Genomic DNA, 13,442 nt, shown 5'->3' with positions numbered 1-13,442 from the left:
CCCTTTCCTCCCAGTGCACTGAGAAAGGTTTCATCAACATTATTTACTCTAGTTAAAATTATTCCACTCTGTTCTTTTGAGGGGCATATTTCTTCCGGACGTTTGTTTGCACTCCAAATCAACATCGAGTTACAGCAATGTTAAAAGCATTTAAATATTTTCACAAAGAGCAGGATTCAGCTATTAAAACAGGTTATTTTCAGCCAAGGGTGGATTGTTTTAGTCAACTAACAGACTAGGCGGCAATCGCCAATTGTCGCCATGACAATAATTGTATATTTTCAGCCAAATAGGCGAGCGTAAAACATCTCTGTTTATCTTATGTGTTCTCTGTAAATACCCAATGACGGGTAAAGGCCAAGAATGAGCTGGGTGTAACATTTGGGCAGTTCTAGGCTGTTGCTGATGTCTGGTGATGTGATGGTGATGATGGTGATGATGGTGATGGTGATGATGGCAAGGTGATCATCATCTTGCCTACAAAGGTCCATATAGTTAAAGCTATGGTTTTCCCAGTGGTGATGTATGGAAGTGAGAGCTGGACCATAAAGAAGGCTGATTGCCAAAGAATTGATGCTTTTGAATTATGGTGCTGGAGGAGACTCTTGAGAGTCCCATAAGACTGCAAGAAGATCAAACCTATCCATTCTGAAGGGAATCAGCCCTGAGTGCTCACTGAAAGGACAGATCCTGAAGCTGAGGCTCCAATACTTTGGCCACCTCATGAGAAGAGAAGAATCCTTGGAAAAGACCCTGATGTTGGGAAAGATTAAGGGCACTAGGAGAAGGGGACGACAGAGGACGAGATGGTTGGACAGTGTTTTTGAAGCTACGAACATGAGTTTGCCTGGCGTGCTATGGTCCATGGGGTCACGAAGAGTCGGACACGACTAAACACCAACAACAGGCTGTTGCTATTTTCAGGTGGGGTTCAACTACATAACAGCAAAATCAGGTTGGACACAGTTAGGGTGGATTTAGCAGTCTTGTGCAACGTAACCATTTCCCTCCAAGATCAGACAAGGAACGTGATGGGGAAACGCTTTGGAAGTTGTGAGATAATATTTTCTCGGCTCAGTGTTGTCTAACCTCCCTGCAACCAAATCAGGATGAATATTCAATAAACGGATCAGGCAGAAGTGGTCGGAATCCGCCACACATACCACCTTTTGCATTTTTCCATTTAATGCAAAGGAAAGCATGGTCAAAACAGCAAGGATCTGGAATGCAGAGAAATGATCCCTTATTAATATAAAACAGCCATGCTCACTTCTCATAAACGCATTCAACAGCCAAGACACTGAGGTCCAGCTCCAAGGGTGAGAAGTGAGGATACAGGGAATAGAGGGCCTTCTCATTAGTGGCACCCGCCTTGTGGAAGGCCCTCCCATCAGTTGCCAGAGAGATTATTATTATTATTATTATTATTATTATTATTATTATTATTATACCCCGCCCATCTGGCTGGGGTTCCTCAGCCACACTGGGCGGCTCCCAACAGAAAATTAAAAACATGATAAAACATCAAACTTTAAAAACTTCCCTAAACAGGTCTGCCAGAATGGAGGTGCGGGGACAGAACCACTCATATAGGCCTGTTGACTATTACACAAGTACCATCTTGCTTGTCTTGTCAGCCTCTGCTGAAGACTTTCCTCTTTCACCAAGCCTTCTGAGATCTTTCTTAGTTGGCATCACTATTGTTGTCACTAGAATTGTTGCTAATCCCTAGAATTGTTGGTAAAATGTTTTAATTTTTTTAATCACTCCAATGAGATGAGCAGGATATACATAAATAAGCACATGCAGGCAGTTTAGCACAATCAGCTGGCAATTGTGGACAGGCACCATTTTCTATTGGTAAACAACTAACACAACTTTCCGAAGGCAGCCCTGTATTGGGAAGTTTTTAATGTCTGATACTTCATTATGTTTCTGTATATTATCTTGGAAGCTGCCCAGAGTGGCTTGGGCAACCCAGTCAGATGGGTGAGGTATAAGTAATAACATTATTATTATTATTATTATTATTATTATTATTATTATTATTATTATTATTATTCCCATTTATGAATTTAACTTCTCTGCAAAGCCCCAAGTGTTGGACATTTTGTGGTTATTGAATGAATGCAAGGAGGTGATCCAGAGCTCATCTTGCATTCTCCTCTCTTCTATAAGCAATTTACATCTGCCAATAGCTTATGCCTAGCATCCAAAATATGCGAGAAAACCACTAGCCTAACAGATGTTCCAAATGCACACAGCTCACAGTACAAGGGTTCAAGTCTTCTTTTCATATCTAGGAATAGAAACCCAGGACTTGCTTTGTGCATCGCATTTTTCTGCATACGTGCAGGATCTGCATTTATTAAAAGCATATTTGCATGCAGATACTATAGTTGAGCCCCACTCGCCCCTCCCCAGATCGGCAACAATTTGGTACGTTCTCTTCTCGCCATCTGGAAGTAAATATTTTGAGAATCTTGCAGATGCTCACAGAGTTTGCATTTACAATCTGAGGTGGGGGAGAGGAGGAAGACATTTTAAGAAGATTCCATTTCAAGATGAGAATTTTAAGACGACTGCGTATTATTTCTGGTCTTTCTATAATTATGCAGGCACGGTAGCGCCTGTGTCAATGATAATTCTGAGCGTATGCACTTTCTGAGCTTTTGGGCTTCGTCGCAGCTGGTGAAAGTCCAGGCCAAAATGTACACAGATTGTAAGGACGGGAGTATAGGAAAATATGCCTGTAGCCCTGGGATGAGGAGTCTGTGGTCCTCCAGGTGGTGTAATAATAATAATAATAATAATAATAATAATAATAATAATAATAATAATAATAATTTATTATTTATACCCCGCCCATCTGGCTGGGTTTCCCCAGCCACTCTGTGCAGCTTCCAATAAAATATTAAAATACAATGGTCTGTTAAACATTAAAAGCTTCCCTAAACAGGGCTGCCTTCAGATGTCTTCTAAAAGTCTGGTAGATGTTTTTCTCTTTGACATCTGGTGGGAGGGCGTTCCACAGGGCGGGTGCCACTTCCGAGAAGGCCCTCTCCTTGGTTCCCTGTAACTTGGCTTCATGCAGCGAGGGAAGTGCCAGAAGGCCCTCGGCACTGGACCTCAGTGTCCGGGCAGAACGATGGGGGCGGAGACGCTCCTTTAGGTATACTGTTAGGCCACACCCAGTCACCAGTCTAGCTACTGCACTCTGGGTTAATTGTAGTTTCCGGGTCACCTTCAAAGGTAGCCCCACGTAGAGCACATTGCATGACTAACTTAGGCCCATTAATTTCAGTTAAGTTTACTCTTGGGTGCGATTTTTTTTTGTAGTCGTCTTTGTCGTGTTCGACTCTCCGTGATTGCATGAACCAGAGCATGCCTTGGAAACTCTCACTTTCTTCTCAAAACTTCTCCTTTTTATGTCCATGGAGTTTTCTTGGCAAAATACTGGAGTGGTTTGCCAGTTCCTTCTCCAGATGGATCACATTTAGTCTAAAACTCTCGGCTTTGACCTGTCCGTCTTGGGTGGCATAGCTCACAGCTTCTTGGAGTTATTTAAGCCCCTTTGCCACGACAAGGCAGTGATCCATGAAGGGGCTGAGTGCAATTAGCATTGGATAAAAACCATTAGCCATAGCCCTACCTTGACCCAACCCAATTGCCGTTGCTAGTGCAGTGCTGAGAACATGACAAAAAGTTGTAAGGTTAGGATTGTCTGATTGAAACTAATTAGCATTCATGGTTGGAGCACACCATTTATTAATGAGAGCAGTTGTTTCTTTAAAAATAAGAAAAGAATTTCCCTCATTGTTTTAAGATTGTCAAAGATGTGCTGAAGATGAATCAATTCAACAATAGCTGGGCTATTTTAGAATTAGCAGGCAGTAAACACAAAATTGGCCTCTCCATTTGAATTCTCCAGGCAGAACTTTGCAGCTGCGTTGGAGAAGCAAAGAACAGCCGGTGTCTGAAGCTTATCAGCTTTCTTAAAGAAGTTGCAAGGGCACTTCTGTGCATACTATTCTCAAGAGGGATTTGCAAGGCAAGGGGGTGAGCTCTCCATCCCTAAGGGGCATTGAAGCAGGGTCTGCACAGCCGTCGGACTGGGAGACTCGAATTGCATCCTGCATTGCAGCTCCCACATTCCCAGCTGTTTTTAACATCTGATTTGATCAGTGCTCTATTAATAATTGTTTTGAGGGAATTCGGGAACTCACTCCTGGCTTGGAAACATTTTAGGTGCTTCTGACAGAAGCAGTGTGCCGTGTTGCGACTTCTTGGATAGCCTCACAAACACACCCCACCAGGCTGCTTCCCAGACCCAACTCCTCCTAGCAGACCCAACGCAGCTACCTGCCATTCAACAGTGACTCCCTGTGACCAAAACAGACTTCTCCTCTCAACAAGCAGGGTCAACATGCTGTCTGTGACAGGCTTTTGGCCCGTTCTGCTGCTTCAGAGCCAATTCTCACCGCCTACTGCAGCTTTTTTATTTTTACTTCTCCAGAAGCTTTCGCTGCTCTTTGAAGAGGAGGGAGAACATATGGCTCGAAGAGCCAATGTATTCGCCCCCCCCCCCCTTATCCTTCTGCAACACTAGCATAGTTCAAACTAGGGGTGGATGGATCTGTGAATTTCAGTTATCTCTCAATTTCTCAGTTTTCCACATTTCCAGATCAGTTTTTTTGAAAGTAGTAGAGCAAAGGGCTCAGAAGCAAAAGGACCTCAGCGCCACCCGTAGGAGAGAAGCTGACAAATGAGGAAATGTGGAGAAAAGGGGGCGGAGATTCACTCAGGGCAATGCCACAATTCCAAGAGGCTGCATTTCCAAGCCTCTCTCTGTAAATAATGAATAAAAAGCATTTGGTAAGAACTTTTCCTTGTCTTATCCATTCCTGGCAACCAGGCCTGGATCTTCTGCCACCTGACAAAATCTGTTCTAATAATAATTATAAAATACAAAACAATGTGGATATAGATTTGTTGTTGTTTAGTCGTTTAGTCGTGTCCAACTCTTCGTGACCCCATGGACCACAGCATGCCAGGCACTCCTGTCTTCCACTGCCTCCCGCAGTTTGGTCAGACTCATGTTCGTAGCTTCGAGAACACTGTCCAACCATCTCGTCCTCTGACATCCCCTTCTCCTTGTGCCCTCCATCTTTCCCAACATCAGGGGCTTTTCCAGCAAGGTGGCCAAAGTATTGGAGCCTCAGCTTCAGGTGATGTCTCTGCTTTTTAAGATGCTGTCTAGGTTTGTCATTGCTTTTCTCCCAAGAAGCAGATATCTTTTAATTTCGTGACTGCTGTGACCATGTGCAGTGATCATGAAGCCCAAGAAAGTAAACTCTATCACTGCCTCCATTTCTTCCCCTTCTATTTGCCAGGAGGTGATAGATATAGATATAGATTAGATATAGATATATAGATATAGATAGATTTAGTAAATGGTACTTTGAACTGTGAAATGTTCATTGCAAATTATTCAAAGATAACTTCCCTCCTTTCTCTCTTTTCTTCTCTCCCCCTTTCCCATCCCCCCCACTCACCCACCCCGCCCACTACCCTTAGGTCCCGAAAGCTTCAGTTCAAAGAGCCTTGCGCTGCAAGCCCAGAAAAAGATATTGAGTAAAATGGCCACCAAGACCATGGCTAACATGCTGATTGATGATACCAGCAGCGAAATCTTCGACGAGTTATACAAAGTGACCACGGAGCACATGAAGAACAAGAAAGAATCCCACAAAATCATGAGGGACTTGATTAAAGTGGCCATCAAAATTGGGATCCTCTACCGAAACAATCAGTTCAATTCCGAAGAGCTGGAGATTGTCGAGAAGTTCCGCAAGAAGCTGAACCAAGCAGCCATGACGATTGTTAGCTTTTACGAGGTGGAGTACACTTTCGATAAAAATGTCCTCTCGGAACTCCTGAACGAGTGCAAAGACCTTGTGCATGAACTCGTGGAACGGCACCTGACAGCCAGGTCTCATGCGCGAATCAATCACGTCTTCGACCATTTCGCAAATGTGGAGTTCCTCACTGCCCTCTATAGCCTTGATGGGGAATGCCGACCACACCTCAAAAAGATCTGTGATGGAATCAACAAACTGCTAGATGAGAAAGTCCTTTGAAACTTTGCCCTTTCTTAAAAACAAAACAGCAACTACACAAGTTTCAGTTAAGAAATGTAACCAGAGAATTGGGACCAACTATTAGCTTCCTGGGCATAATCCCAAAAGAGAATAGCCTGGTTTGCACACTAAACCATGGTTTATTAAACTACAGTTTCTTTAACCATGGCTTAGTATTATGCATGACCCCAGCAGCTTAACTATGGTTTATTAACTATGGTTAAAAGTTGCTTGTTAATCAAGGTTTGTAGTTGGCTTATAAACCATGGTTACTGTAAACCATAGCTCAGTGTTACATGTGAACCCAGCTCAACACCTCCTCCTTAATGCTGCTTATGGAGTCATCACCGCTCAAAAGGCACAGAGCTGTAACTAAATAGCAGCTCTTCTGGGCTTGTGTCTCTTTGATAGAGGGATGTAATAAACTAAGGCTTAAGCGGCCATCTGCCAGATGTTTCCACTTTAATTATGGTTTTATTAATGACGGTTAGTGTTAACCGTGGTTTAACATTTAGCATTAACCATGGTTTAGTGTTATGTGTGAACCAGGCCATTCCAGAGCATTTGCATTCATTTTGTAATGGAAAGCAAAGCAAGCCCAACACTTCAGACCACAAATAAACTGAGCATTTTCTGATGAAAGGCCATTTGTGATGGGGAAGGAAATGATTACATACCATGATCTCAATATTGCTGTGTTGTGGATACAGTTTGATGTGCCAAAAATGAAACCTGAAGTTCCATGCCATTGAGCAAACATGCCCACATTTATATTGTAGAAGAACGAAACCCATAAGGTGAAGTGGAAAGAATGGGCTCTGAATATCATTTTAAAAAAAAAAACCCCGAAAATCTCCTCTTTTTAGCACATGATCCAAACAGAGAATAGTTCCATATGCCAGGAATGAGGGCAAAGCACAACAAAAGCAGGAAAATTGCTTCTCTTATGGTGAAGCAATACCAAGAAAGGGATGAAAAAGTTTTGCCAATCTCTTAAAGACTCTTAAAGGGGGTGCTGCAGAAAGATTGTGCAGATTCTGCGCTGTCAAAGCTATTATTCATAAGGGTATGCATTGGCTGGGTGTGTGTGTGTGTGAAGAAGATGGTGAACTGGGGTGATTTTGGGGCTCGTCCCTCCACTCCTGAATTTAAGCATTATGCCAGTAACACACACATCCCGGCAGTTGAATCAGAGTCCCCACAATGCCTGTTGTTTCTGTTCAATCAGTGGTGGAGCTTCATGCTCCAGCACCGGGGGGGGGGGAGAGCAGGGGGGGCGTTGCTGGCACGCATCCTGGGGGCGTCGCCCGCTGTCCGCGGGGGCATGATGCAGCACCTGCGGGGGCATGGCGCCCAGCGTGGGCAGGGGAACAGCTGTGATGGCACCCCACCGGGACCACGCTGCCATGGGCGGCACACTCCCCCCTGCCCCCCTCTTCCTCCGCCAGTGTGTACCATATACATCTCTGAATTTTCCCATATATATATATATATATATATCTATGTTTCTCTAGGTCCTTGGGCTTTGCAAGAAATGAGGCTGTCCAAAATGTTGCCCGAAGAGCTCATGATTGTTGCTTGTCAAAGCATAGAAATGGATACTCATTTTTAAAAGCTTCATTAAAAAAAAAAACTTTTTAAAAAATCCTTCAATCCTCTGCCTTAAACTGGATGGCAACCAATATCATTGAAGGCCTGTATCCACTAGCAATGGATGGATCCATCTCTTTCTGATCCTTGGTCGGTTTGCACGGTTTGGCTTATCTGTTCCATCCCATTTCCATATTAATCTGCAAAAGGTATAAGTGCCCTGGTGGATCAGGCCCAAGGCCCATCTGCTCCAGCATCCTTTTCTCATGGCCACCAACCAAACGCTTATGGAAAGAAAGCCCACTAGCAACAGCACCCTCCCCACTGCTCCCCCAGCAACTGCCATTCAGAGCCATGCTGCCTCTCACTGTGGTGAGTGAACATAGCCGTTGTGGCCAATAGCCAAATTCCTCCATGAATTTGTCCAGTCCTCTCTGCAAGCGGTCTGAGCTGGTGGCCTTCGCTACATCTTGTGGAAACAAATTTCGTAATTTTAACTATGCAGTCGCTTTCTTTTGTCAGTCCCAAGTCTTCCAAAAATTGTTGGATGGCCCCGAGATCTAGTATCCACTTTCTATATGCATAATCTTCTGTCCCACTATCTTGACTTCCCTTTTACTCGTCATTTTCTCTAAGCTAGAAAGTCCCTAACATTACTCTCTGTCCTCATAGCGGAGCTGCTTCAACCCATTTTGGGTTGCTCCTTTCTAGCTCTCTAATATCCTTTTTGAGGCGTAGACAGCAGCCAGAGCTGTATACATCAAGCCATATATTTGACAATGTGTATTTTGATATCATATTGACCATTTGATCTACAACCCTAATGATTCCCCAACACGGAATTCACCTTTGTCATAGCAGCATCTTTGTCAAGCAATCCACTGTTGTCTTGTTCCTGATCATTGGGACATCTGCCTGAAAACAACTCCAGGGGTGGCTTCTCCCATTCCCACCTTCTTACAGCCATCTCCTTGCTTGCTTGGAGAGCTGGCAGGTGAACAAGAGAGGCGGCAACACCAGTGAGAGGAGCAACAGTGTATGCCTGGTGTGATAACAGAGGAGCTTCTGAGGGGATGGGATCTCAATAGCTGCCTACCAAAGCCAACAAAACACTTTCCACCCTTGACATAATCATAGCTAGCTACGTCATTCATCTGTGGCCCTAGTTCAGGGGTGGGGAATCATGGGACTCTCCCCAAGCCCCACCCGCATGTGAGCCACACCTCATTTCCACAGGCCGCAACCCCTTGCCAGCCTTCTTTGCATCACTATCGAGTGGTTTTTGCTCGTGCCCTTGAGCTCTGATGATGATCACACTTGCTTGTCTGACTGGATGATAGAAAGTGGTGTGTAGATGCGGGTGACGCTGTGGTCTAAACCACTGAGCCTCTTGGGCTTGCCGATCAGAAGGTTGGCGGTTCGAATCTCTGCAAGGGGGTGAGCTCCCGTTGCTCTGTCCTAGCTTCTGCCAACCTATAATAATAATAATAAATTTTATTTATACCCTGCCCTCCCCAGCCGAGACCAGGCTCAGGGCAGCTAACACCTAGCAGTTTGAAAGCACATCAGTGCAAGTAAATGGTGGCAGGAAGGTAAACGGTGTTTCTGTGCACCAGAAGCGGTTTAGTCCTGCTGGCCACATGACCCGGAAAGCTGTCAGTTGACGAACGCCGTCTCCCTTAGCCTGAAAGTGAGATGAGCACTGCAACCCCAGCCTTTGACTGGACCTACCGTAATCGTCCAAGGGTCTTTAACCTTTTACCTAAAAGCTAATCTAACGTAAGAAACAAATAAATTGTTACTTCACCCATTTTTGCCTCTGGTCCCAGCCCACCACTGGCATATGGCTGCCTCCCTCCCAGAAGATTACTTGGGAGGGTTCGGAAAGGTTCCCTGCCCCAGCCCAAGAATGAGAGACTGAGGAAAAAAAGAGGGGGGGGAGAAATGAAAGGAAGCAACAGCACCAGGAGCTACCGTAGCTTTCCTGGCTCCAGCCCTGCTAATCTGTTAGACCCTTCAGGCCTGTGTACTGCTTAAATCTTTAGTCTGATAGGACATGGCCTCGTGGTGCTGTTCTTTCCTTTCAGGAAATCACTGTAAGGTCACAATGAACACTGATCCAAGTGTTGATCATGTATTACTGAAAAGATACTTAAAAATTGTGTTCCCTCCTAGAAATTCCAGTACATGAGAGTATATAGGAGAACGGAAAACACCTTACTGCACAAACCTCAGGAGGGGTGCAAGAAGGAATCCTGATTTCTTCTGCCTTCTGCTCTGCTGCAATTTGTCATCCACCTGGCAAAATTGCGTAAGTTAGGTAATTGTGTAAGTTACGTTGCCCTTACATTATTCCACCCCATTCATTGCAGTGTAAAGCAGGGAGGGGCACAATCAGTTATGCACGGTTCACAAGCAGAAAGCGAAAACAGCAGCAAAGGTCAATGGCATTCACTGGATTGTTTCCAATTTTGGATAGGGAGCGAAAAGCGAGCGTTGGCGATTTCTGCTCCCATTTTTGTTTTCGTCGGAATTCTCCGACATCCCTACTCAAATATGAGTTTCACTGGGTTCAGCTGGGCTTACTCCCAGGTAAGTGGGTGTAGAATGGCTGCTTAAGAAACTACAAAGGAGTACTGCCGCATAGCAGCAGAAACATAACAATTGTTTTCTAAGACTAAACCCAGTTTCTATTCTGTAAAATCCACAATGACGTACCCTCCTGCTGGCTTTGATGAGATTGTCCATGACTCACTTGTCTCTGGTAGCTTCATTGGGCAGTTTCCATTTTGCATCCGTGTCCATTCATTGGATAATGTAATTTGGGGAAGAAGAGCAGCTCTTTGCCAAGTCAGAGAAATACAAAGAGGAATTTGCTTGTTTTGCACGTAACACTAAACCATGGTTTAACATTAGGGGAATGAGCAGGTGTGAGCCTCAGGCTCCCACTTCTGTACACCTGCCAAGAGATTCGAAACCTCTGGTTTCTGTTGTTCACTGATCATAATTAACATTACATCTAAACAGGACAAATTCTGGTTAGTTGAGAGTATGTTTATTTTAATTTTCAAAAGATTTTTATTAAACCCGGACAGAAATTATACATCCAAGGTAATCACATACCAAAATAATTTTTAAAAGAAAAGGCAGGATAAAATATCACTTTGAAAACTGTTGTTTCACAGATGTGTCAAAATAAATTTGGCTCAGTGACTCACTGCAAAACTGTCCCAAAATCTAGAGTGCCAGTTGGCCTGTTGTCTCCATACCAAAACATAGCATGCAGGACCATAACCCATTTTAAGAAACCATAGCTTAAACCAGGCATCCCCAAACTGCGGCCCTCCAGATGTTTTGGCCTACAACTCCCATGATCCCTAGCTAACAGGACCAGTGGTCGGGGAAGATGGGAATTGTAGTCCAAAACATCTGGAGGGCCGAAGTTTGAGGATGCCTGGCTTAAACTAAGCAGAGTTCTCCCTTTTTGAAGGCAACAGGAAACTGGGCTTAGTGAAAAATAGAAGCGGACGCTGCTTCTCGTAGCTACGCTGGAGGAAGAAGAGGGGTGTGAAAGACTTAGGCATGTTTGTGTAACACAACTATGGTTTGGTGCTGTGTGCAAAATGGGTCATTATCCGTTACTCAATCCTGCCATCCTATACACTGTGATCAGCAACCTGCGCCCCTCCACATGGTGACAGTGGTGAACAGTGCCGCTTGGCTGCCGAGGGCGGCACCCCCTGGGGGCGGGGCGTCGCTCTGCAGTGCACATGCATCGTGACGCGCTACGGAGTGGTTTGCCGGTGCCACCGCCCGGCAACCCGCTCTGCTTCTTCCTGCTCAGGCGGAGGAGGCGAGGGGCGGGCCGGGGGCCAGGGGTGCTGCCCCTGCGCTGCCCCCGCCAGAGTGGAGCTAGTATGGAGCTAGGCGCCTGCATGGTGATGGACTTTCATTATCCCAGACCATTGGTCAAGATGGCTGGAGCTGATGGAAATGGGCTCCAACAATAGGTAGGGAGCCGATTTCCCCAGCAGTGACGCAAGGAGGCTGCTCTAGGGAGGAAGCACAAAAAGGAGATATGTTTCTATTTTGCACACATTGAGCTTCAAATCTGGTGGTTTGTTTTTTTTAAGGAAACAGCCAAATGTCTTGTTATTTATATGTATGAAAGACTTGAGTAGCCTTTGAAAGGGAGGTGAAAATATTACACGTGTCTCATGCTGGCATATGCTATGTATTCATCGTTTACTTTTATATTGGTGGGTTAACATGCAAAACAATCATTTCAGTAGTGTTTTGAGTCAGACTCAAAAAGTGTGCCATGTGTTTATCAGAAATTATCATTAAATGATTTGTGATTAAACTATTTGTCCTTTGGATATTTTTTAATATGCTGCAGTTATTGCCTTTAACCTTCTTTGCAGGGTTATTTATTTTTTAAGTACAGTGGTACCTAAGGTTACAAATGCTTCAGGTTACAAACGCTTCAGGTTACAGACTCCGCTAACCCAGAAATATTACCTCGGGTTAAGAACTTTGCTTCAGGATGAGAACAGAAATCGTGCGGCGCGGCAGGGACAGGAGGCCCCATTAACTAAAGCGGTGCTTCAGGTTAAGAACAGTTTCAGGTTAAGAACGGACCTCCAGAACGAATTAAGTTCTTAACCAGAGGTACCACTGTACTGTGGTACCTTAGTTCTTGAACTTAATCCATTCCGGGAGTCCATTTGAGCTTCCAAAATACGTTCACAAACCACAACACTTACTTCCGGGTTTGCAGCGTTCAGGAGCCGGTCTGTCTGACAACTAAGCCATTCGAGAACCAAGGTATAGTTAAAATCAGAACTGTAAGCAATATCTCCCTTTCTCTAAAAGCTCGTTTCTATCCAAAGAACCATCTTCTCCAACATGAGCTGCCAAAAACTTAACCACTGCACACATAGATCCTGTTAAAATCCTTCTACTGGCTGAAGCTCAACTGGCCATGACTACAAACAGGGCCTTTTCAACTGTGACTCCCCATCTGTGCAATGTCTCTTCCAGGGAGGGTCAGCTGGTGCCAACCATGATGTCATCTTGTCACCTGGTGAATTCCTTTTTTTCTTTTTTGCCAGACCTTCCAGCATGGTTTTATTATTTCACCCATTCTTACGGGGCTTATTGCTATGTTGCATTGCACTGCCTTAAGGAAGCTGCCTTCTAATGAGTCAGACCACTGATCTATTTCGCTCCATTATTGTCTATACCAGGCATCCCCAAACTGCGGCCCTCCAGATGTTTTGGCCTACAACTCCCATGATCCCTTGCTAACAGGACCAGTGGCCGGGGAAGATGGGAACTGTAGTCCAAAACATCTGGAGGGTCGAAGTTTGGGGATGCCTGGTCTATACCAACCAGCAGTGGATCACCAAGGTTTTAGACTGAAGCCTTTTCACTTTTTCATCCCTAGCTGGAGATGCCATGGAGTGAGCCTGGGGCTACCTGTATCCAATTGTGCATTGGCTCAAAGCTTCAGACACCCCTGATTCTTAAGTAAGTGGTATTGCAACTATTAAAGGAGCCCTCCCCTGGCACATTGCTTATGGCAATTATCACCTGGTCTCAATCACCCTCTTTTGGGGAAAGTATTTAAGAGGGTCATGGCCACCCAACTGCTGCTTTCTATGAAGAATATTGGTTAACCAGAACAAAAATAAACCACTTCTGAAGGGA

At 44.7% G+C, this 13,442-nt stretch overlaps 1 protein-coding gene across 1 annotated transcript in view; it reads left to right on the top strand.

Moving 5' to 3' along the window:
- The window catches only part of TIPE3 (TNF alpha induced protein 8 like 3), a 45,979-nt gene extending 39,197 nt beyond the window's left edge, over positions 1–6,782 (top strand). Inside the window, exon 2 of the mRNA XM_035132144.3 lies at positions 5,578–6,782. Coding sequence (XP_034988035.1) covers positions 5,578–6,140 — 563 coding nt within the window. The 3' untranslated portion in view covers positions 6,141–6,782. The remainder of the gene's footprint in view (positions 1–5,577) is intronic.
- The last annotated feature ends 6,660 nt before the right edge of the window (positions 6,783–13,442 follow it).

The sequence above is a fragment of the Zootoca vivipara genome, chromosome 13, assembly GCF_965207765.1.
Source record: "Zootoca vivipara chromosome 13, rZooViv2.hap1.1, whole genome shotgun sequence".
NCBI lineage: Eukaryota > Metazoa > Chordata > Lepidosauria > Squamata > Lacertidae > Zootoca > Zootoca vivipara.
Note: the sequence above shows the minus strand (reverse complement) of the source record. Positions and strands in the feature narration are given on the sequence as shown.